The 21307-nt window shown below is 45.8% G+C and overlaps 1 protein-coding gene across 7 annotated transcripts in view; it reads right to left on the reverse strand.

Annotated features, from left to right (window-relative positions):
* FARS2 (phenylalanyl-tRNA synthetase 2, mitochondrial) overlaps window positions 1-21307 on the reverse strand; it is a 397991-nt gene that overhangs the window by 127201 nt on the left and 249483 nt on the right. For all 7 annotated transcript variants that reach the window (XM_057554781.1, XM_007173908.2, XM_057554782.1 and 4 more), the window contains one exon: window positions 2654-2805. In XM_057554781.1, coding sequence (XP_057410764.1) covers window positions 2654-2805 — 152 coding nt within the window. The remainder of the gene's footprint in view (window positions 1-2653; window positions 2806-21307) is intronic.

Here is a 21307-nt window from a genome sequence, read left to right on the forward strand (position 1 = left end):
ATTAGGTTTAACCAAGCTTATTGTACCTTATGTTTTTTATTGCTAAGTTCATTTCTCCTATGTTATTTGGCTCCATAAGAACTGGGATCTTGCCTTGTGCCCCCCAGTGAAGCCAACGTTTCCTATAACACTGGCACTCAAGAATCACTGGGTAAATTTGTTTATGGCCTGCCCCTGTATTTACCATCTGGCCTTCAACAGAAAAAGTCTGCCACCCCCTGCCCTAGATACTTCCTGAGCGTCAGTACGCAGTGCGCCACCATTACTAAATAATGTATTATTTTCCTCAAGTGTGTCCTTTTCCTCAGGGCTGTAAGAGCATGGTTTACCTTTGGTTGTCCATAATGAAGATCTGAAAAATAGTGGCTTAAACAAGATACTTTTCTCTCTTGTGAAAGTCTATGACTGAATCGACTCCCCAGTGTCAGAGACCCAGGCAACTTCTGTGCTGTTGTTCCCCACACACAGCTTCCACTGCCAAGGTGACACCATGGTCCAGAATGGCTGCCAAGGTACCAGCCGTTACATCCACATCCAGGTAGAAGAAAGGTAAAGGACAGCCTCAACCCAGTCTTTAAAGAAACTTCTGGAAATGCCACTAAAAACTTCTACTTCTAAATCACTGGTAAACTCAGCTACATAGATACACTTTGTTGTAGAGGAAGCTCAGAAGTGTAGACTTTTAGTTGGCTAGGTTGGTTAGATAAAAACCAAAGTTATGTATTTTTATAACGGGGGGTGGGATGTTGAGAGATAACTAGGAATCTCTGCCACAGGAACCTTACTGCCATCCTAGCCCCTTAGTAAGACAGTACAGGCGCTGGGCAGGTTCTCCACTGTGCCAGGGCCCCGGGCTACCCCATAGAGTCTATTTTCTGTAAAGTTAGCAGACAGATATCATCTGCAAGCTCCAAAATATATTTAAAATCTGCCAAAGCAGCTGAAACCAAGTAAAAGCCAAATGGGAGGAAGTGAAGAGAAGGAACAGATAGGCAGATCTCAGAAAAAACCAGCATAAATACTTCCTCAGAGCCAAGGGTTCCAGTTTAAAATGCAAAGTCTACATCACCAACAAGGGTCAAAACTGGGGTAAACAAAGGTAAATCTGTGTGTAACAAGTGCAGATTTGGGGCAGGAGGCAGACCTACACAAAGAACCTAAGAGAGGAATGAGCCATATTTAAAGAGAGGTTGGGTTTTGGCAGTGGAGGGAAAAAAACGCCTTACAGTTGTGAAAACAGCAGTCCTGAATGACGGCCTTAGCCCCTCCCACCATGCCAGCCCCACCTCAGCCCTCAACCTTGTGCAAAGAGCTGGTTCCGAAAATCCAATGCATTCAAATACGAGTGACAAAAAGGCAATCACACACACACCACTGATGCATCAACCAAAATATAGAAAAAAAGGTAAGAAAAATGGCAGAAAAACTTACTGACGGGGAAGTCACAGAAAAATGTTGCCTTTAGAGCACATGAAACTTCCGGCCAAACATTTTGCAGTGAATTTTAAAAACCAAACGAAGCAATTTGTTTAAGAAGGAAAAATCACAAAGCAGAAATGACTCCGGGAAGAGACAGGAAGAAAACAGGGAGAATTGAAATGCGAGCTTGAAGAACTCAGAAAAGGAGGGGAAACAAAGTAACTGAAGACGGAAATGGAGTGTGGGCAAGAAGAGACCACAGAAGACCCGGGGCGGGGAGGTGGGCAGAGAGGGTAATGACCGGGAAGTACCCAAAAGGAAGTGGCGGGAGAGAGAGTTTTAAAACATTGGAGAGAAAACAGCAGCAGGCAGAGGAGTCAGATAAAGAGGGGCGGGGCATGCATGTCTGGATCCCCAAGGGAGGGGTCAGAAGAGATCCTTACAGATATGATTCAAGAAAACTTCCCTAAGACCCAGGCGGAGCCAAATCTGATCCGGGAGAGACAAGGATTTACACACCAGGGAGAGCAGGTCAACACTGAGAGGGATCCTGCTACAGTTATTAAACTTTAAAGATAAAGAATCTTTTAGGAAGAAGAGGAAAACAATCAAGCCCGGCCTCAGATTTCTTTAAATCAAGTTAAACTTGAGAAGACAACTGAGCAACACTTACAAGACCCTCACCAAAAAAAGGGCGAGCCAAGGATTTTATAACCAGCCAAGCTGTCATCTAAGTATAAACAGAGAAACACGCAAGAGCTCAGGGGATATCGTTTCCCTGAGTCCTTGAGCACACTTTTAGATTCACATTTAACTCCTGGAACGTAATACAGGTCTTGGCGTGTGCTAAGCGCTTAATAAATATTCAGTGAGAGACTAACAAAACAGCTTTTTCTCCACAAACTGCTCTTTCTGCCTCATTTCCTTGGTACTTGGAATGTGATATAGTAAGAGATCACTTCCCAAAACAATACCAAAAAGCTCCAAAATATTTAAAACCTTCTGTTTCATATTCTTTGTCTACTAAGGCAGGAAAGATTAAAAATGTATTTTAGAAAGATCTTCAGAAAGTACTGATATAAAAGAGTTTTCTGGTATGCTGAATATTCACTATAAATTCAGAATACATTTGTCTCTTATGCAATAGGTTGCAGCAAAATTTTTTTACATACTTCCACATGCCATTTGCCACATGGAAATAAAAAAGGATAAACTCAGAAAGTTTCTTACTTACTTTGGATGTTCAAACTTGTCTATAAGATCAACTTTTTCCACCAGGTCTCCTCCAATTGTTCGGACTAAGTCATAGAAATCGTTCTCTGTGTAATTCTCGCGAGGTAACCAGAATGAGATGTCATTGATCACAGCAGGGTATTTGCTGAGAGGCTAACAAAATGAGAGAAGAAAAAACAGATTGATTTGTTAGTTGGATGACAATGTTTAAGTTTTTCATGGCGGTTTCACGTGTGCTAGTTAGAAAATGCTGGCAAGACATTATTTCAGCACTTGAATTTTCAGGAACAAAATGAACTTAAAAGATAAGTCAATATTCAAAATTAGCAAATTCCATTATGAATATTATAGATGCTTATCACTCTCATGTGTAACATTACCATATATTATACTCACATTGCCATTAATGTTTAATTTAGTATAAAGCAATTTGAATATATCATATTTAAGTTTTTTTCCATTTGAATACTAGAGGAGAAAAGTTCACATTTAATTACAAGCAATTCATTAACTTCTGTGATACTTTCAGGAAGCCGTTTTAATAGAGAAATAAGTAAGGGTTTGTCAAAATTGATATTTCAATCAGTAATGTCATTATTTGTTAGTATTTCTAATTATTAAGGGAGTACTTCTAATTATTAATTATATAGGGGGTTATTTTTCAAATTATGCTTCTAAGGATGTGATAGACATAAAGGTAGCCATTCCCCCATTTTATCCCATTTTTTCCACTTTATTAGGGCTCACTAACTAGTTCATTATAATAGATACATATTTAAAATTAGATATTTTTAGAAGTTACCACATTTGTTTACATGGCTTAAACATGTACATCACAAATACATATTTATATATTACATACACACACATATATACAGATAGCTGTGATGTTATGTAAGTCTGTAAGTTACCGCCACAATAAAAAATGTTTCATTAAACGTTTCATTATATAACTATGAAATCCATACAACTAAGGAAATATCTGCCAATCTGTTAGAACAAGTTTATAAACTGATTTACACCAAGCCTGATATCACTGTAAACCCCCTGGTGAATCACTGATTAGAAAAATATAAAACTTTTTAAATGGCAAAACCTCTGAAGAACCAAGTACTCAAACATAAATGATTATTCAACTTGAAATATCAATAAAGTTGTCAAAAGCATCGGTTCAGAACACACATTTCAAACGAACATAATAAAGCTACCACCCAGGTGCTCCTGACAAAGCACCACAGCTCCTGAAAAACACCCTGTTTTCTTGGAGTCAAGATGCCGTGATAAATAATACGCGGGTTAATGTAACATTGCGAGATGGTGGCAGTTGGGTGGTTACACAGCGCTTTTCCTTTTCCACTTAAGGAGCGTGGAAATTCAGGGGTATTCGATAAGAGGCAGGGGTTGCCAAGAATTAGCATGAAGTCGCCTCTTCGATGACAGACACGGGAGGGGGGGCCCGACTGGGCACTGGTGTCAGGAACCCGAGAACAGCGTCAACGTGATGGCGCAGTCAGCCAGAGCACAGGCCCCAAGACGTCAAAAAATACATGGTATGTGTTACGGTAAATACATAAAAACCAAGGAGAAAAACCCAGACCATTGCACTGCAAACCTAGTTCAAGCTAACAAGTGGGAACAAGTTTAAAGTAATGGTGGCTGGTTCCTTGCGAACTTGCAAGCAGGGTCGAACCGGAGGCCTTTCACAGCTTCTGAAACTTCCCCTCTCTCCCTTCTCTTCTTGCACATGAATATCTTTTCATCGTTTTTTTTTTTCCAGTGAAAGCATGTGGGACGCAAACTCTCAGAACTGACACGGCTGAAACCCCCGCTCGTGAATCAGCCGGCAAAGCACAAAATTGTAGGTTTACTGTTGTCTCCCCTCAGCGCTTGGAAAATACTTCTCTGTACCCGTTAGCAATGACGACAAGTCTGCTGTCGGTCGGAGCTGCTTCTGCGCAGGGAATCTGTCATTCCTCCCTGGCAGCGTGGAAGGGCTTCACCTTTATCCCGGCGGTTCTGATGAGGCCGGGCCTGCATTTATCTTGGGGTATTCTGCCCGGGACTCAGCGTGTGCTTTCACTCAGAGGGTTCATGTACTCATCCAAGTCGGAAAATTCCAGCCATGACTTCTCTGTCCTCTTCTTCTAGGACTGCAATTCTCCATATTGTGGGGTTTCTCAATCTATCTTCCATTTCTCTTACCTGATTGATTTTCGGGTTTTAATCTTTACATATTTGTGCTGTATTCTGGGTGAATTCTTCAGTAACAGCTTCTTATTTACTAATTCTCCCTTCAGCTGAGTCTAGTCTCATCTGTTTTTTTTCTTCTCTATTTCAGTGAATCTATTACTCATTTCTGATATTTCTAATTGTTTTTTTCCATATCTACTTATACTTCATTTTTGCCTGTTTTTGCCTCTTATTCAGAATTTCCTGTTCTTCTTCTTGTTTTTATGGTTATTTTTCCTCCATTAATCTCTTTGAGGACATTAGGCATTTTTTTTTTTTTTTAAAGAATGCCTCTTGCTTTTACTTTACTCTCCAGTGACTCAGATTCTGAGTGTGAATTTGGTTGGCTGACACGCTCAGGTCAGAGTTCTTCACGTGGTTTGGGGTGTGTGTTTGCAGGCCTGTCTGGGATGGGAATAGCTGCAGTGTTCTCTCACTCACCACCCCTCCTTGGTCAGAGGTTTTTGTGGTCCCTCCCTCCCCTTGTGCTCCTGGCCCAGATCTAGTTGGTGGTGGCATCTGGGTTCCTGCCCGATGGTGACAGGGCTGATGCCATGGTGGTGACTCACCTCAGTTCCTGATGAAGAGGCCAACTCTCTTCCCGGGCTCACAGCTCCTACGAGCTAGAGGTCACAGCAGGCAGCAGTTTGCAGCAGTGGTGGCTGTCCCCTTCTAGAGCAGGGGACTGCCTGCCCCTACTTCCCAGCAGAGATCACGCTCTGGACCAGCACATCCTGAGTCCCCACCGGAGCCAATCACTGTTTCCCCTGCCTAGGAACCTGCAGCCCGCAGCGTCTTCGGCCTCACTCTCTGCTCTGTCTTTGTGTTTGTCGCTTGTGCGTGGATAAATATCTTTTCAGGGGAAAGAGGAGAAGGCATGGTTCTGACTTTTTCATGTTCTCTTTTTATGTATCATGGCTGTGTGTTCGGAGACGGTAAAGAGCAGCTTACAAAGCAACAACGAGGGCTTCCCTGGTGGCGCAGTGGTTGAGAATCTGCCTGCCAATGCAGGGGACATGGGTTCGAGCCCTGGTCTGGGAAGATCCCACATGCCGCGGAGCAACTAGGCCCGTGAGCCACAATTACTGAGCCTGCGCGTCTGGAGCCTGTGCTCCGCAACAAGAGAGGCCGCGACAGTGAGAGGCCCATGCACCGCGATGAAGAGTGGCCCCCACTTGCCACAACTAGAGAAAGCCCTCGCACAGAAACGAAGACCCAACACAGCCAAAAATAAATATAAAAATAAATTAAAAAAAAAAAAGCAACAACGACCTGACTCTAAATTTCCTTACACAATGGTTCTTAACTTCATGGGGGAGGGACACAGATGTCTCTGAGAATATGATGAAAGATTCAAATTCTTGTTCCAGAAAAGTACATACTTTCACAAACACTGATTTTTCCATAGAACATCTGGGATTCACAAACCCAGTAAAAGTCATTCAAGGAGTCAGAATAAGGACTCCCCCCCGTCCTTGACCCATATTCAAAATTGTGTCATGAGTTCAAATACAGACAATTGCGATTATGGTACTAAGGGAGTTAAAAATATCAGAATCATTCTTTACTAACATAATAAATACATGTATGTGTGTCTACTTTATATGCGTACATAGAAAGGATGTATATTTTATGATAATAAAAAGCATACATGAACGCATCATCGTTTGTCTTATGGTAGCTACTTGAAATGCAGTCATACTTATATAATAAATTTAAAACTCTGCTTTTTATGGGCTGGACTAAGAAAGCCCTTACTGTCGCCGCCTGGGACAACGCTGAAGGGCCATCCTCGTTTCAGAGCTCCCGGGGGTTGGCCGAGGCCTCTGCTGTCAATGCCTCACAGCCCAACCTCCCCTCCCCCTCTGTCTAATCCTGCTCCCTCCCTCCCCCCTCCATAGGTGTGGACCCTGACAGCACCCGGTTAGAAGCTTCCAGAAGGCTAACCTCTGTCTGAGAGTCTGCTCTCCGGGGAACCTAACCTGTGACTCCAAGACGGAAGCAAAATGTCAGCAACCAGTTGACGAAAGAATTTAGTGCATCCAGGGGGAGAGCAAGCCTCAAGGATCATGTGCTCAGAGCGAGGCCGATCTGGACGGGCACAGAGGTCCCGCTCACCAGCTGTGTGACATGGTGCCTGCAGCCTCGCCTGGACCCCCTCAGCCGTTTGTGATCCCCCCTGAGGACCTGGGAGGCCCACGAGGGGCTGCACAGACCACCCCCTCCTCACCTTCTCGTCTCCCCTGCAAGCCGCGGGGCGGGAAACCTCTCAGGCGCGGTCTAGACCTGGCTCTTCAGCAGCAGGGCATTCCACAACTGGTGGTGTCATCAGCTACCCTGTTACAGATTGAGTTGTGTCCCCCCAAGAAGATACCCTGGAGCCCGAACCCCCAATAACTTAGAATGTAACCTTACTTGGAGAAAAAGTCTTTACAGAGACACTCAAGTTAAAATGAGGTCACTGGGGTGGCATCCTTAGAAAAGGGGAAATTTGGGCACAGAGATGTGCATGCAAGGAGATCCCATGCAGGGAAGCCGGACACAGGGGTGACGTGTCTGCAGGACAAGGATGCCAGGGATGGCCAAAGCCGGGGGGTGGCCAGGAACGGATCCTCCCCCCAAGCCCTCAGAGGAAGCGGCCCTGCTGCACCTGGGCCTCGGGCCTCAGCCCCCAGGACCGGGGAAGAATGGGTCTGCTGAGGCCCCTCTGTGGCAGCGCGTCCTTCTGGGCGTGGGGGAAGGGCCAGGGGGAGCTGGCGCCTCCACCGTCCACGGAAGAACAGCTGTCGAATCTCAAGGTGGCTTCGCTGGAGCTTTGAGCCAAGCGTCAGGCCTTGGTCTTGGCCTTGCAGGTGTGTTCGCTCGTCTGAGGAAAACCTACCTCACAGTTTCCTCGCCTGTGAAATGGAGACGGTGTCTACTTGAGCAAACTGCAGTGAAGGTACCATGAAATAACACCCATGACGCACATCCTTAATTGCTTTCTAGCCAAAACAGATTCGGACAGTTCAACAGATGTGCGATTTTGACAGCTGTCCAAGACCCGGGTACCGAAGCGACCGGGGTGGAGAAGGGGCTAGTCGAAAAAGTGAGATTTTGGTTTAATGGTGCCCGTCCTAGCTGGCCCCTTGCTCTGGGCTCACCCCTCCCGATATGTAAGATACAAATGTCTCCGTGCACCTTCTAAGCTGCAAACGTCACAGGTGCCCTTCCTGTCATCCACGATCAAGCCCACATGCCCCAGTCCTGTACCTGCTCAGGAACACCCCCGAGGAAGGTCATCTTACACCACCGTCGGTAATGCAGCCTCGTGTGCCCATGCTTGTACTCCAAGGAAGTCGTTTCTACATCAGCGCCTCCCTCTTAACTGAAACGCCCGTCTCTTTTCTAACATTGCTGAGGGAGGATACAGGTTATCTGCCCAACAGGGCAGGTTTTCTGTACGAGTCCATCATTATTCTGTCTCTGGCTTCTTCCCTTTAGGCAAAGCTATTAGAATTTTTTTTTTTTTTGGTTTAAACATTATTTCAACAGTCGTTCTAACAGGGAAGGGTCCGCTTCCCCGTCAAGCTCTCCACAGAGCTCTGGAAACACGAAGGTGACTTCCACTCAGCTTTTAGCCACAGCTACGTGTGGGCAAAGGCTGACTCTGCAGTTGCTCTGGGCTATGCTTCTCTTCCGAGACCACACACCTGCGCCTTGGTTTTTATGGTGATTACGTTACTGGCAGCTGCCACCCGTGGGTGTGGTGGGCCAGGGATGCGCTGGCACTTTCCGTGGGTCATCTCACTAACACACAGGGTGCTCCTGTGACACGGCCACTCTTACTGTTCCCACCGTGTCCATGAGGAAACTGTGGCTTGCAGACCTTAGCTGAAGTACTCAAGGTCAAAGAGCCACTAAGCAGCACAGCCAAAGTCAAATGCAGGGCCAGGCTGTGCTCTTACCCCCTACGCTGTAAGGCCTCCATTTAAAACAAGGGGCCCAGGGGAAGCAGCTCAGCTTCCAGTACTGTCCCCAGAAGTAGTCCATCCAGCGCACTTAAAAACTGTGTAAATAAGACCAAATCTAACATGTATCCCTCTGGTGCCTTCCATGACATTTCCTTGGCAAATGACTCATTTATCTTTTCAATTAATTATCTTGACTTATAAGCACTTCCAGTCTGTTTACCATCTATGTGCTTGTGTTCTTCTCTAAATGAACTTAAAAATCAGTTTTTCCTATAAAAAGACTATGCACTACCAATTACTCTCCTTACAGCCCTTACTTTAATTCCATCTACTTATTTTGTAATAAAAAGCTGCTTCTTGAATTTGGCTGCCAGGTTTGGTACTAAACCAATTCAGGTTGTTCTAACTCATGCTGCCTTGATGTTCACAGATTTTCTCACTCTGTTCCAACAATTTGTTTTGGTTCTTACTTAGTTTCACTGAGTGCCAGGAGCACACCGCACTGGTCGGAGGGAGGCCCAGCTCAAACGCAGGAAACTGTTGTTCTGTTACCTCACCGAGAAACCACAGGAGGCCCACCGAGTTCTAAGCATTCTTCCAAACTTTAAGGGAGTTTCCCATATTTGTTCTTATCTTTTGACAGAATTTCAGTTCTATTTGAAGATTCACAGGAAACAAAGAATTTCCATAAGGAAATCACGTGGAACAACCCTTTTGGCAACCTTAGACTGGATTAACTTTCCACGTTTCTGTACCAGGGCCCCCAAATACATACTGACCTCCTCAAGAGCAGAAACAGGATTTGAATCCTCTCAAATTAACTTTCAATCTCAAGAGAGCTTTAACCTGGAGAACTTAAGACAGCTGATTCCCAGCGGCTTTATTTAAAACAAATCATGTGCTGCCACACATGAGAAAAACAAGGATGGCTTCTGCCACTCTGGGTAGGCAGGTGGGAGAACTCCACCACTGCACGCGGCCCACGTTCTCTGTAGGACGTAAGGGACGTAGAGCAAGGCTTCAGGGCGCTGCCTGAACATAACGGTCTCTAACTTAAGAAACAATGGAAAAAGTAAGCTTCAGAAATCTTTGTTCAAGTAAAATTTCGTCTGCGCCTCTGGTTAATAATTGCAGGGGGGTGGTTCCTGCAGCCCAGATCACTGGCAGAGGGCTGACACAGAAGACAAATGCTACAAATTAAAGACTATGCTTTAGGGGTGATGTAAATTTTCTAAGGTTGATTGTGGAGATGGTCGCATGTCTCCGTGAATATACTGACAACGAGTGAATTGCACAATTTAAGTGGATGATTTGTACAGTACGTGAATTACAGCTCAATAAAATTGTTATGAAAACGATAAATGAATAAGTAAATGTAACAGTGGAAGAAAGAAGGGTGTCTAGAATAGAAAACTTCTATCTCCCATTTAGTCTCTATCTCATCTTCAGAACTTGTCAAAGACAACATTTCTTAAATTCACTTTTTTCAGGTTAAAAGATTGAGCCTTTTCAGAGCCAGCAATACTTCTGAATTCTCGTTTTCCTCTCAGAGGTAAACTACTTGTTGAAGTTTTGCACAATCATTTAATCTTCCACTAAATTTCTTGTCTGTATCTTCACAGCCTTATGCCATCACTGTATTTTAAGTGAGGTCACATAGTTTGATGATTATAAATTTTCCCAGGTAACCATGTTTACTGGGAGATGGATATTTTCCTCCCATATGCCTTAAGTAAGTGAATGGAGGCTCTAGATGAAAAAACTGCATAATGGGAAACTAGGTCTGTTAACCCCCAGCCCCAAATTTAACCTGAAAAGGGTACGCGCTCTGAGCAGGGCCTCGTTGAGCTGCACCTGGTTCCTGTTTATCTTATGTCGTCTCCACCCTGCGAGTTCCCTTTCTTACAGGGACTGCATGTGCTGTGAGGGCCAGGAACTTGGACTTGCCCAGGTTTGTGCAGAGCTGGCCTTCTGACTACTCCTGTGTTCAGAGGAAAACGAGCACAACAAAAATTAACCTGGAGAACTTAAGACAGCTGATTCCCAGCGGTTTGTTGAAAACTGGAGTAAACATCAAACCCCAGGCCTTTTACAGAGCGGGCTCCCTCGGATCCGACCTTGTTCCTCCCCCCCGTCCTCCTCCCCCGTCCTCCTCCCCATACTCCCCCCCCCGTCCTCCCCCTCGTCCTCCTCCCCCCGTCCTCCTCCCCCCGTCCTCCTCCCCCCGTCCTCCTCCCCCCGTCCTCCCCCCGTCCTCCTCCCCCCGTCCTCCTCCCCCCTCACACCCCTGTCAGCTGCTCCTCTTAAACCAGATCCCTTGATACTACAGATGTTCGTATTTCTTCCTGACCCCCATCGTAATGCCAAAGAATTAGCCCCTGGGGGCGGGTGGGGGGGGCAGACCCCACCCTGTGTCTGTGTCTAAAGCTTTGTTCTCCATCCTGTCTGGTGACAGAGGGGCCCAGGGGAGGTGCATTGGGCAAATTACTTCCGAAAACATCTACTGATTTGGTTTTTCCAGAAAATAGTCTAATATCAACCCTCAGTCCTAGGGTAGAAATGGATATGGAACAGAAAGCTAACTGTGACGGCCTAAATTTTAAAGACAAAACATGGCAGCTGCTCTGGACAAGGAGTGGGATCAGGGGGGTGGGATGGGGTAGGAGGAAAACCCTCGAGAAGCAAAGCACTGGTGATCACAGTTGCGTGGTTGCTTCTTGGGTATCCATTGTATTATTTTACTTCCTAAGTAAACATTATTTTCCAAATTTTAGATAATGAGAAAATTAAAGAAAAAAATGGTATCAATGTTTACTCATTTACCCAGAGAAATTATGTCACAGAGGGGAACAATGGCCACAGTTTATGCATTCATATTTTTTGTTTTTTCTCTACTTAAAATAAAATTCCACCTGTTAATATTAGATTCTATTTCAGTAACAAAAACGTGAGTTCAACTTCCTCACGTTAGGGAGAAATGTGAAGCGTTATTTTCTTTTGCACCAAATCCACATGAGTCCAACAAAGTTTACAACGCAGTTCACAGAGGCCAGGTGTGATGGATGCCTCAGTTCAAGGTAAACGGAAGGTGAACACGGGGCTCTGATGGAGAAGCCCCCATGCCCTACTCAGGTGGCAGCTGGCAGAAGAAGGTGCTCTGAATTGGAGCCAGGGAACAAGACGGCCAGTGTTCACCAGCCGCCCACTCTGGCTAATCAGACCCCGTCCCTGCCACCAAAGAGCTCACAGGCTCGAGGGAAGGCGGCCGTGAAAAGCGGTCCCTGCCCTGGAGCAGCGGGGCTGACACAGCCTCTGGGTAAATATGGCTCAAAGCCTGAATGGGGTCACCAGATTACCCTCCCGTTCCCAGAGGAAGTCACACTTTCCATCCAGCAAGTAAAAGTCTCAGTAAGAGAAGCTCATTAAAGTAAGAAAACATGGAGTGCATCCTCAGAAGTTTTGGGTCATCTGTCTGGTCAAGGCCAAACCTGACAAGGAGAGAGAGATGGGGAGTGAGTAACTTCTGGGGAAGAAGCTGCCATAGGATGCCCACAGCACAGAGCCCCAGCCTGCTTCTCTCCGGTGGACGCGCTGCCAGCTCTCTGGGACCAAGTTTCCACATCTGCAGAAGAAAGCGCTGAGCACCCAACACTGTCGTCCCAGCAAAACTGTCCCTGGGGCGCCACGAGGGGCGAGTCCACTGGGGAGGTGCTGGGTTTAACCAAGTGAGGCAGGGGGACCGGCCCCCCCCTCCTCTCCAGATTGGGTCTCCCCAAAATTTAAACTACAAGGACCAAGTGCAACCCAAGTGTTCTACCCCACGGGTTACCCGAGCCGTGTGTCTCTCCTCCACTCAAATCACAACTCCTGTCACTTGGAGTGACCCTGGGTTTCCTGCCAGTTTAAAATTTGAACTATTCAGAGTTGGAAAGACAAGCTTTTCGGAGTTCCATCAGATAAACTTTATGCAAGATCGCTGAGGCTATGAGCAAGCAAAATCGTCACTCGAGAGGTACCGTTCCAAGCTCATTAATGATGAATTTCCCTTACGCAAAGTGAACAGGATATTTCCATACACTGGCTCAGCCACGAAGGCAACTTTTGGGATTTCTTCTCTTCTCCCCCAACCACCACGTGTGCTGGTTACCTGTACACGATATAAGGTTCTCGCGTTCACGCAACCATGCTCACAGTGGGGTCAGACAGGCCGCGTCATCCGGGCGAGGTGGATGGGGCAGCGGAGGGGCAGCAGCTGTCGTGCTCACGGGCGCACACGTAACAAGTCACGAGTGACGGCAGAGGCGCGGTCTGAACACAGGTGCGTGTGGCCCCAAACCTCCGATTCACCATTAAGCCACACCTCGCCACCAGGGCCCCTTGTGAGGCCCCCTGAATGTGGAGAATGCACGACGGCCGCCCCACCTTCCCCAGGTCTCCCAGGAGCCCCCGCCCCTGTGTGAGCTGCGGCACCACGTGCTCCAGGCTCCTCGACGCCTGTGTGCGACAGGGGCCCTACATCACCCAACTGCTATGAAGATTAAATGGGATAATAGATGTTAAAAGCCCTTATAAGTTACAAAACACCATACAAGGTAAGACATGATTAATCATCCCTTTCTTTTTGTTTTGTGAGCTTTTTAAAAAAAATTCATCAGACGAACAACCCAACAATGGTTACCGTTGAGTTAGGGTTCACCACGTGCCAGGCACGGTGACCTCCTGCATCTTCAAATGAAGCCTAGGGGGCGATCGCGCAGCTGGGACATCCCAGCTCTGCCACTTACTAGTTTTGGTGACTTGGGCGGTTCCTTTAACTCTTGGCCCCCCATTTTCAAGAGCTATACTTCCACCGACTAAGAGAAAATCGAATGGGACAGTTGCTACATGCTTAGTGTTAGGGGTAAAAGAGGAATGTGACGGGGCTGTTAGTCCCCTCTGGTAGCCAAAGCCCGATCAGCAGATCATCTGCTGGGAGTATGTTCTCAGAGGCGGGGATGGAGCTGAGGGAGCGCCGGCACGCCCAGCCCATCCTGCATCAGCCAGCGCACGTCCTCGTGCAGGGTGACACCGGGTACAACCTGCAGAGAGGACGGCCCAGGCCGTGACCTCAGTGCTCTGGCCCAGGGGTTCTCACCCCGGCTGGCTGGCACCGGAGCCCCTCACCAACAGAATCGACATCCCTGGTGGCACCACCGGGCATCAGTCTCTTTTCAGAACTCCCCAGGGGACGCCATGCACAGACAACATCGGGAACCACTGCTCTAGCCTCATGCACTGCAGGAGGACAGTCTTTCACTCTGTAAAAGGACACTGGTCACACACGCATCCCTCTTCACTGTGGCTTTTGCGTAGCTCTGTCAACTTCAAATATAGGGTGCTGTCAGAGATGGCCGTCGTCTTAATTGGGGAATAAAAAGACCAGTAAGTGCTTTCAAGCCACCCTCTGCCCCCACTACCTCCAAAACCAGAGTTTCACATGTCTGTCAATGTGTTATCTCATAATTCACATACAATCATACCTCATTATCAGAACATATTAAAAACATACATCACCTCACTTAACAACCTTATGAGAGAAATATTATTGCCCCCCTTTTAAAAATGAAAATACTGAGGCTCAAAGAGTTAAGTAATGGGCTCAAGGTCACAATAACCAAGACCTGAACATGGGCAGCCCACCTGCAGAGCTGTGAACTTGAGGCGGCAAGGGTGCTGGGCCTCAGGGATGTTACAGGTGCTCTCTTGAGAAGGTTCCACGGAAATATCTGTGGGGAGCCGGGGCCTGAAGGGGCAACTCAGAGGCCAAGTCCACACTAGCTTCTGGTTCTAGATCCTCACCCATCTCTCTGCTTCTCGCTTATTACCAACAATTCCAAATTAATCTGATAAGAAACCAACGTAATTTACTAAGAGAGTGGATCCTAAAAGTTCTCACCACGAGGAAAAGAACTTTTTTCTTTTTCTTTTCTGTATCTATATGATGGATGTTGACTAAACTTATCGTGGCAACCATTTCACAACATAGGTAAGTCAAGTCATTACGTTGTACACCTTAAACCTGTACCATGCTCTATGTCAATTACATCTCGGTAAAACTGAAAAATAATAATTTATTCATTCCTATAGGAAAAATACTGTGATCACAGCCATCAAGGCCTATTCAAACAATAAATGGATGCCTATACTCCAACTCTCAAACAAAAATAGATAAAAATAAAAGGGATTCCATGGTCAAATAAGTTAGGGAAGTGCTAGTTTCAGGTTTCTTACAGTAAGACATCTCAGAACCTTTAAAACGCTAACAGGCTTTGTGAATCTCCAAGTAACGGAAGCCATGTCCCCAGATTTAGTCATAAAATCTTCTTTTGCCAGAAGCACGGCATGGATCACGTGGAGGGAGAAAGGATCGGATCTGGAGCCACGTGAATGGAAACTGAAAATTACGGGTTGAGCAGTATAGGTTCTCTAAACCAAGTAAATGTTTACAAACTTTCCACTTTTGGAAAATATTTCATTTACAGAAATCTACTAGCTTACGGTCTCACCTTTTCCTCATGCACCTGAAATCTCCTCAATTAAAATAAATCCTGTTGTTTTGACTCTATTTATCTGAAATGCTATTAACCACCACCCTACAATGCCTCTATAATAGGAAGACAATCGAAAATAATCTTACACGTAGGGATATTCTGACACTTACTGTTTTACATAGTCAGTTCAACTGACCTTTGTGAAATAGAAACCACTGCATTCCCATTTTATAGATGAAGAAAATGAAGGCCAAAGAGGTGAAATGAATTGACAAAAGTCAAAGAATACCAAGTAGGTGCCAGAACATTAACCCACTTTTTTCACAGAAGCACATCCTCAAGTGCTGCCTGATGCTAAGGTCCTGATTGAACACTAATGATGTCTGGTACAGTTTTTACTTGCATTTTTACAGGTTTTTAAATGCATTTTGTTTCAGTCATTTGAAGATTAGTCCTCTCGCTAAGTTATACAGCTCCCGGTTAACCACACATTTTGATTAACCCCCTTCCTCAACGGTGGTGGTTTACAGGGAAGGTATTATAACGAGGCTTCTAAATAACATGGCTGAGTCTCGTTATGATTACTAGGGCTTTAGTACATCAAGGAGCCAATCCTAAGGACCAACAGCCTTTAAAAAAAAAATACAGGTGGTTTTTTTGTAGTGAGGTGGATGGACCTAGAGTCTGTCATACAGAGTGAAGTAAGTCAGAAAGAGAAAAACAAATACAGTATGCTAACACATATATTTGGAATCTAAAAAAACAAAAAAATGGTTCTGAAGAACCTAGGGGCAGGACAGGAATAAAGACACAGATGTAGAGAATGGACTTGAGGACACAGGGAGGGGGAAGGGTAAGCTGGGACGAAGTGAGAGAGTGGCATGGACATATATACACTACCAAATGTAAAATAGATAGCTAGTGGGAAGCAGCCGCGTAGCACAGGGAGATCAGCTCGGTGCTTTGTGACCACCTAGAGGGGTGGGATAGGGAGGGTGGGAAGGAGATGCAAGAGGGAAGAGATATGGGAACATATGTATACGTATAACTGATTCACTTTGTTATAAAGCAGAAACTAACACACCGCTGTAAAGCAATTATACTCCAATAAAGATGTTAAAAATTTTGAAAAAAAAGAAAGAAAAAAGTACAGGTGGTTTTTATTTTTAATCTACAAAAAAGTAAATATTTATTTTCTTCACAAAACTCTGCTTTCTTTTTATACAGAGTCATTCCTAAAGGTCTCTAGCCCATGGTTTGGAATGAGAAAGAACGGGGGAAGAGGGCCATTACGATAACAAAAACAATGCCTTTTTATGCCTTCTGCTGCCTCCTGTCAGTTAGTTTCCATGTAACCTAATTCTTATTCCGATCAGAGAAGGAACTGAAACCAGGATTTTATTAACACCATCGATATCTACCCACGCTCAGGCACACGCACAAATACAGTCCTCCGCTTCTAACTATGCATTTTACACGTGAGCCTTCCTGGCCGCACTCCACGCGAATGATGAATAAAGTAGCTTTTGTTTTCAGAGATTTATTTCAAACACCTCTTCATTAAATGCTACTTGGAGGCAGATACATATCTATGGGAGGTTAAAAAAAACATGCTGATAAAATAACCATCAAGGAAACATGTCAATGCAGAACCTAAGATGGTCTTTCTCCAAAGGACACACTTGAGATACACACACACACACACACACACACTAGGGAGGAAGGAGAAATTTATTACAAAAAGGCCTTGAAAATCTCTTTTAAAATATATGACATTCCTATGCAGACAGTAATAAGCACTTGAAGATGCGGCTGGAAAATGGTGTTTGCCTGTTTGATTGTTTGTTTTGATGGTGGGAGTGTTTCGGGGTAGGGGGTGATGCCCAATTCTACCAGAGGGTCTAGTGAATTCTGCTGTTTCTGCCTTACAGCGCAAACGATGGGCTTATGAACGTAAAGGAAGCGGAAACCGGAATTCTGATTCAGCGTGGCGTCCACAGCCAGACAGCAGGGAGCTGGCCGCTTCTCTCCCCCCTCCCCTGGGCCCCCTCTACACTCTCAGGGGGAGGGGGAAGGGGAAGGGGGCTGAGGGGGCGAGGCCAAGCTGGCGCTGCTCCAAAACAGAAATAGAGAGGTCTCCCGGAAAACCCATCTTCCTGCATTTGAACTCCACCACAAATTGCATGAATAAGCTATTGAACCCTGAGGCAGAAGCAATAATTTCCTCAAAAGGCCTCGCATTTAAGGACACAAAAGAGAACCCATCCAACACAGGCGTCCCCAGCGGAAACAGCCACCTGCCTGTGCGAAGGCCAGGCCGGGCGGTGGGGTCATCGTGTGCCCTCCTTCAGGGTAGGAACCAGGATGCCGGCACTCAGACCCGGCTCCAGAGCCAGTGGCCAAGGGCCAATTATGCATCCTTTCTGGGTCTTGGCTTCCTCATCTGTAAAATGGGGATATTAACAATATCTGTGTAATACGTTTTTATGTAAAGTGCTTACCACAGTGCCTGGAAGCACTACAGAAGGATCTGTTAAACAAACAAACAAACAAGTCTATTTGTAAATACAGGAGAGAATGAGCTGGTTTCTGATACTGAACAATCTGATTTATTAATAATTTAACTGGCATCCGTGTTTCAGAGGGAGGGTTTAAGTTGTCATACAAATGAAATCCCTTAGAAGTAGAGCCGTCTACATTTTACAAATGGGGAAACTGAGGCACCCAGAGGGCACACAGAAGCATGTATGCTTCTAGGGCAAGGCCTGCCTCAGGCTTCTCATCCAGCGGCACCCACCACGGGCGCTGGATAAACACTGTGACCCAGGTGACTCTCCCAAGGTCTGAGACTTCACCGGGAACGTAACCTCGCTAGAAATGCTCTTTATTCTAACTTCATCCCTTTTACAGATTCTAATTGCTAAGACAGAACAGTGATATATTTGGCATGCTGAACCATTCTGTTTTTACAATGGCTTTTGTTGAGCATGGGGATTATGCACCAGGCACGGGGAACCTCATTCGTTGGTGAGATGTTTGTTTAGAGCGTCTAGGGATGAACGTATGAGGGCTGGAAAACACCACACTGGGCAGCACATTTACTTCTTAAAGCCCATCAGGCCTTGCTGAGCACCGTTCACATGCCGCACACGTCCCTAAGTGTGCTTCATTGGTTACCCTGCCTTGAAAAAACACACGCCATCAAAAATAAACTAACAGGGTTTCCCTGGTGGCACAGTGGTTAAGAATCCGCCTGCCAACGCAGGGGACACAGGTTCGATCCCTGCTCGGAGAAGATCCCACACGCTGTGGCACAACTAAGCCTGTGCACCACAACTACTGAGCCTGCGCTCTAGAGTCCACGAACCACAACTACGGAGCCCGCGTGCCTAGAGCCCGTGCTCCGCAACAAGAAAAGCCACCGCAACGAGAAGCCCGTGCACCGCAAGGAAGAGTAGCCCCCGCTCGCCGCAACTAGAGAAAGCCCGCGCCCAGCAACGAAGACCCAAGACAGCCAAAAAAAAAAAAAAAAAAAAAACTAAAATATCACATTACAGAACCTGCAAGGTTGAGCGCCCTTGTGTCAGCAATGACATCAGAAACTTCATTATTTCATGCCTCACATTTTAACATAAAGGACCATCCTATTTTGCTAAAAGATAGTAGAAAAAAATTTTTTTAACTTTGGTGAAGGTCATTTTTTTTCAATGGATGGAGTCTGATTAAAAGTTTGCCTTGCCATGGAGAGTTTTACATTAGTCCACATGCACGAGCTCGGAACCGTCTGGTAGCCATGGCCCTGCCACAGGTGATCAGACTGAACACAAGAAATTGCTATGACTGTTCTAACCGCCTCACCCCAAGGCAATCTCATAACGTTCAACCTGACAGCTGTACAACTTAGGACAATTCTCAGTTTCCTCATCTATAAAATGGGGATATTCTCAGTACCTTCTTTATGGTGTTATCATAAAGATTACAGGAAATTTATGGAAAGGACTTAGCATTGTCACTGTGGGTACATTAGTGCCTAATGTACTAATGTACATTAGTACATTGTAGTAATGATACTCGCATCTGGTCCTGATGCTGGCTTACAGGAGTAAATCCGGGCGGGCACCTTCCTGTGGTCACGGTAAAGGGTCCTGGGAAATGAGAGCCCGGCTCAGCCAGGACACCTCCCAGCCCCGGTGTACACAGCAGGACACCTAAGCCTGCCTGCCCCCTTCGCCCTCCCTCTCGGCATTAACTGCTGTTAATGCAGCCTCAGTTTTCACAAAGCAGCTGTCAGCTGGAGGAGGGTCCAGAGCGCAGAGCCCAACACCTTGCGCACCTGGCTGGGAGCCCACCTGTGCCGTGCCTGCGTGATGCCCTGGGGACACAGTTCAACCACAACGCTGGCTGCTACTCCAGCAGCAGTGCTGGCAGGAGAGACACATGACTGTTTTTTTAAATAAAAAGCAAAATATAGCCATATAAAGGCTCTCCACTTTTCTGCCCACTATAGCCTTCCTCCCTTCTTGTTTTTTGTTTTGCTGTGGTTTTTTGTTTTAACTTCTTTTGCATTCACAGTCAAGAGAGCACGCACATGTTCTGGAAAGCGCTTCTCTCCCCAGCGATGCCGGCGCCCCTGAGGCAGGAGCCAGCTCAGTGCTGGGCACGAACCAGACTCTCAACAAATGGATGGTGCATAACTGATGCTGCAGATCCAGTCATGGCAGCGGCCTCTCTCCTCCATCCTTCTGAACGGAGCAGTACTTGAAGGCTGCAAACCCATGTCCTTTTCTGGCTTCCCATCAACTCTGCCACGCTGCTGCGACTCCAAATACTTGACTTAATAATTTTATGCACGTTGAGGGATAACTTTCCAGAACCCACAAGTATACAACTTTCCCAGCGGTGCTGTTTATCCTTTATACTAAACAAAGGTGCGTTTTGGCAAACTATGTTCTCCACTAATTGCACATCTTGGCAGATAACGCAATATATCTATAAATTTTAACAGAGATGGAAACCAGCACTCCATTTGGGAGCGAGAGGGCTACCTGGACCCAAAGGGGGAGGTCCTGTCCCGAAGAACGGCTCTCTCAACTATCACAGCGTGAGGGATGGGCTCCAGCAGCACGGTGATAACTTACCTCCTCAGAGCACTGTCCAGTACCAGCTCTGTACACTCGGTGACTTCTCACGCAAGGCCTAAGTTACTCCTGTCATTGCAAGCCGGAAGGACATCGTGCCCATTTTACAGAAAAAGAAACTGGGGTTTAGAAAGAAGGAGCATCTGGCTATAGCGCCACATGGCGGACAATGCTGCTGGCCATTTGGGTATCTGGGTTTAGATGTGCGAAGCTGGTAGCACAGGGAGACTTGGTTTCTGGTGGTGGCCTTCATGGTAATTGGACCACAGTGTGGTAGAAACACCCTGGAGTCTCAGTTTCTTCAAGTGAACTCTACCCTTTCTTCCTACAGGTACTAAGTTATGGCAAAGAAAAAGCAGATAAAATCAAGGGCAGAAAAAAAAAAAAAAGACAAAGAAAGATAGGATGAGGACTGGATCCCCAACGGGAAGGTAGTATTTTTTTAAAATGCTATTTTATTTTTAAACAGATTTGCAGGTATATATGTAAGTCTTATTTGTGTCATCTGTGAGTGATAGTGTCGCCATGGTGATTACTTGTGTGTTTACAGAAAAGAAATAACCGTAGAGAAATCAATAGTGTTCCAAGAAGACACACAGTGCTGTTCACAGACCATCTCCATCCGTCCACACAGGATGGAGAGAATGTTCAAATGGGTAGAAGAAAAACACCACCTGGGGGGAAAAACAACTTGATTCCTCTGCTGAACTCAGAGAAAAGGCATTAAAATGGCATTATTTTTCCTTTTTGTGGGCAAAGCCATTCTGATAAAAAGTAAGAGCTATCCAAAATAAAATTTTGGTAC

Source organism: Balaenoptera acutorostrata, chromosome 10 (assembly GCF_949987535.1).
Source record: "Balaenoptera acutorostrata chromosome 10, mBalAcu1.1, whole genome shotgun sequence".
NCBI classification, from domain to species: domain Eukaryota; kingdom Metazoa; phylum Chordata; class Mammalia; order Artiodactyla; family Balaenopteridae; genus Balaenoptera; species Balaenoptera acutorostrata.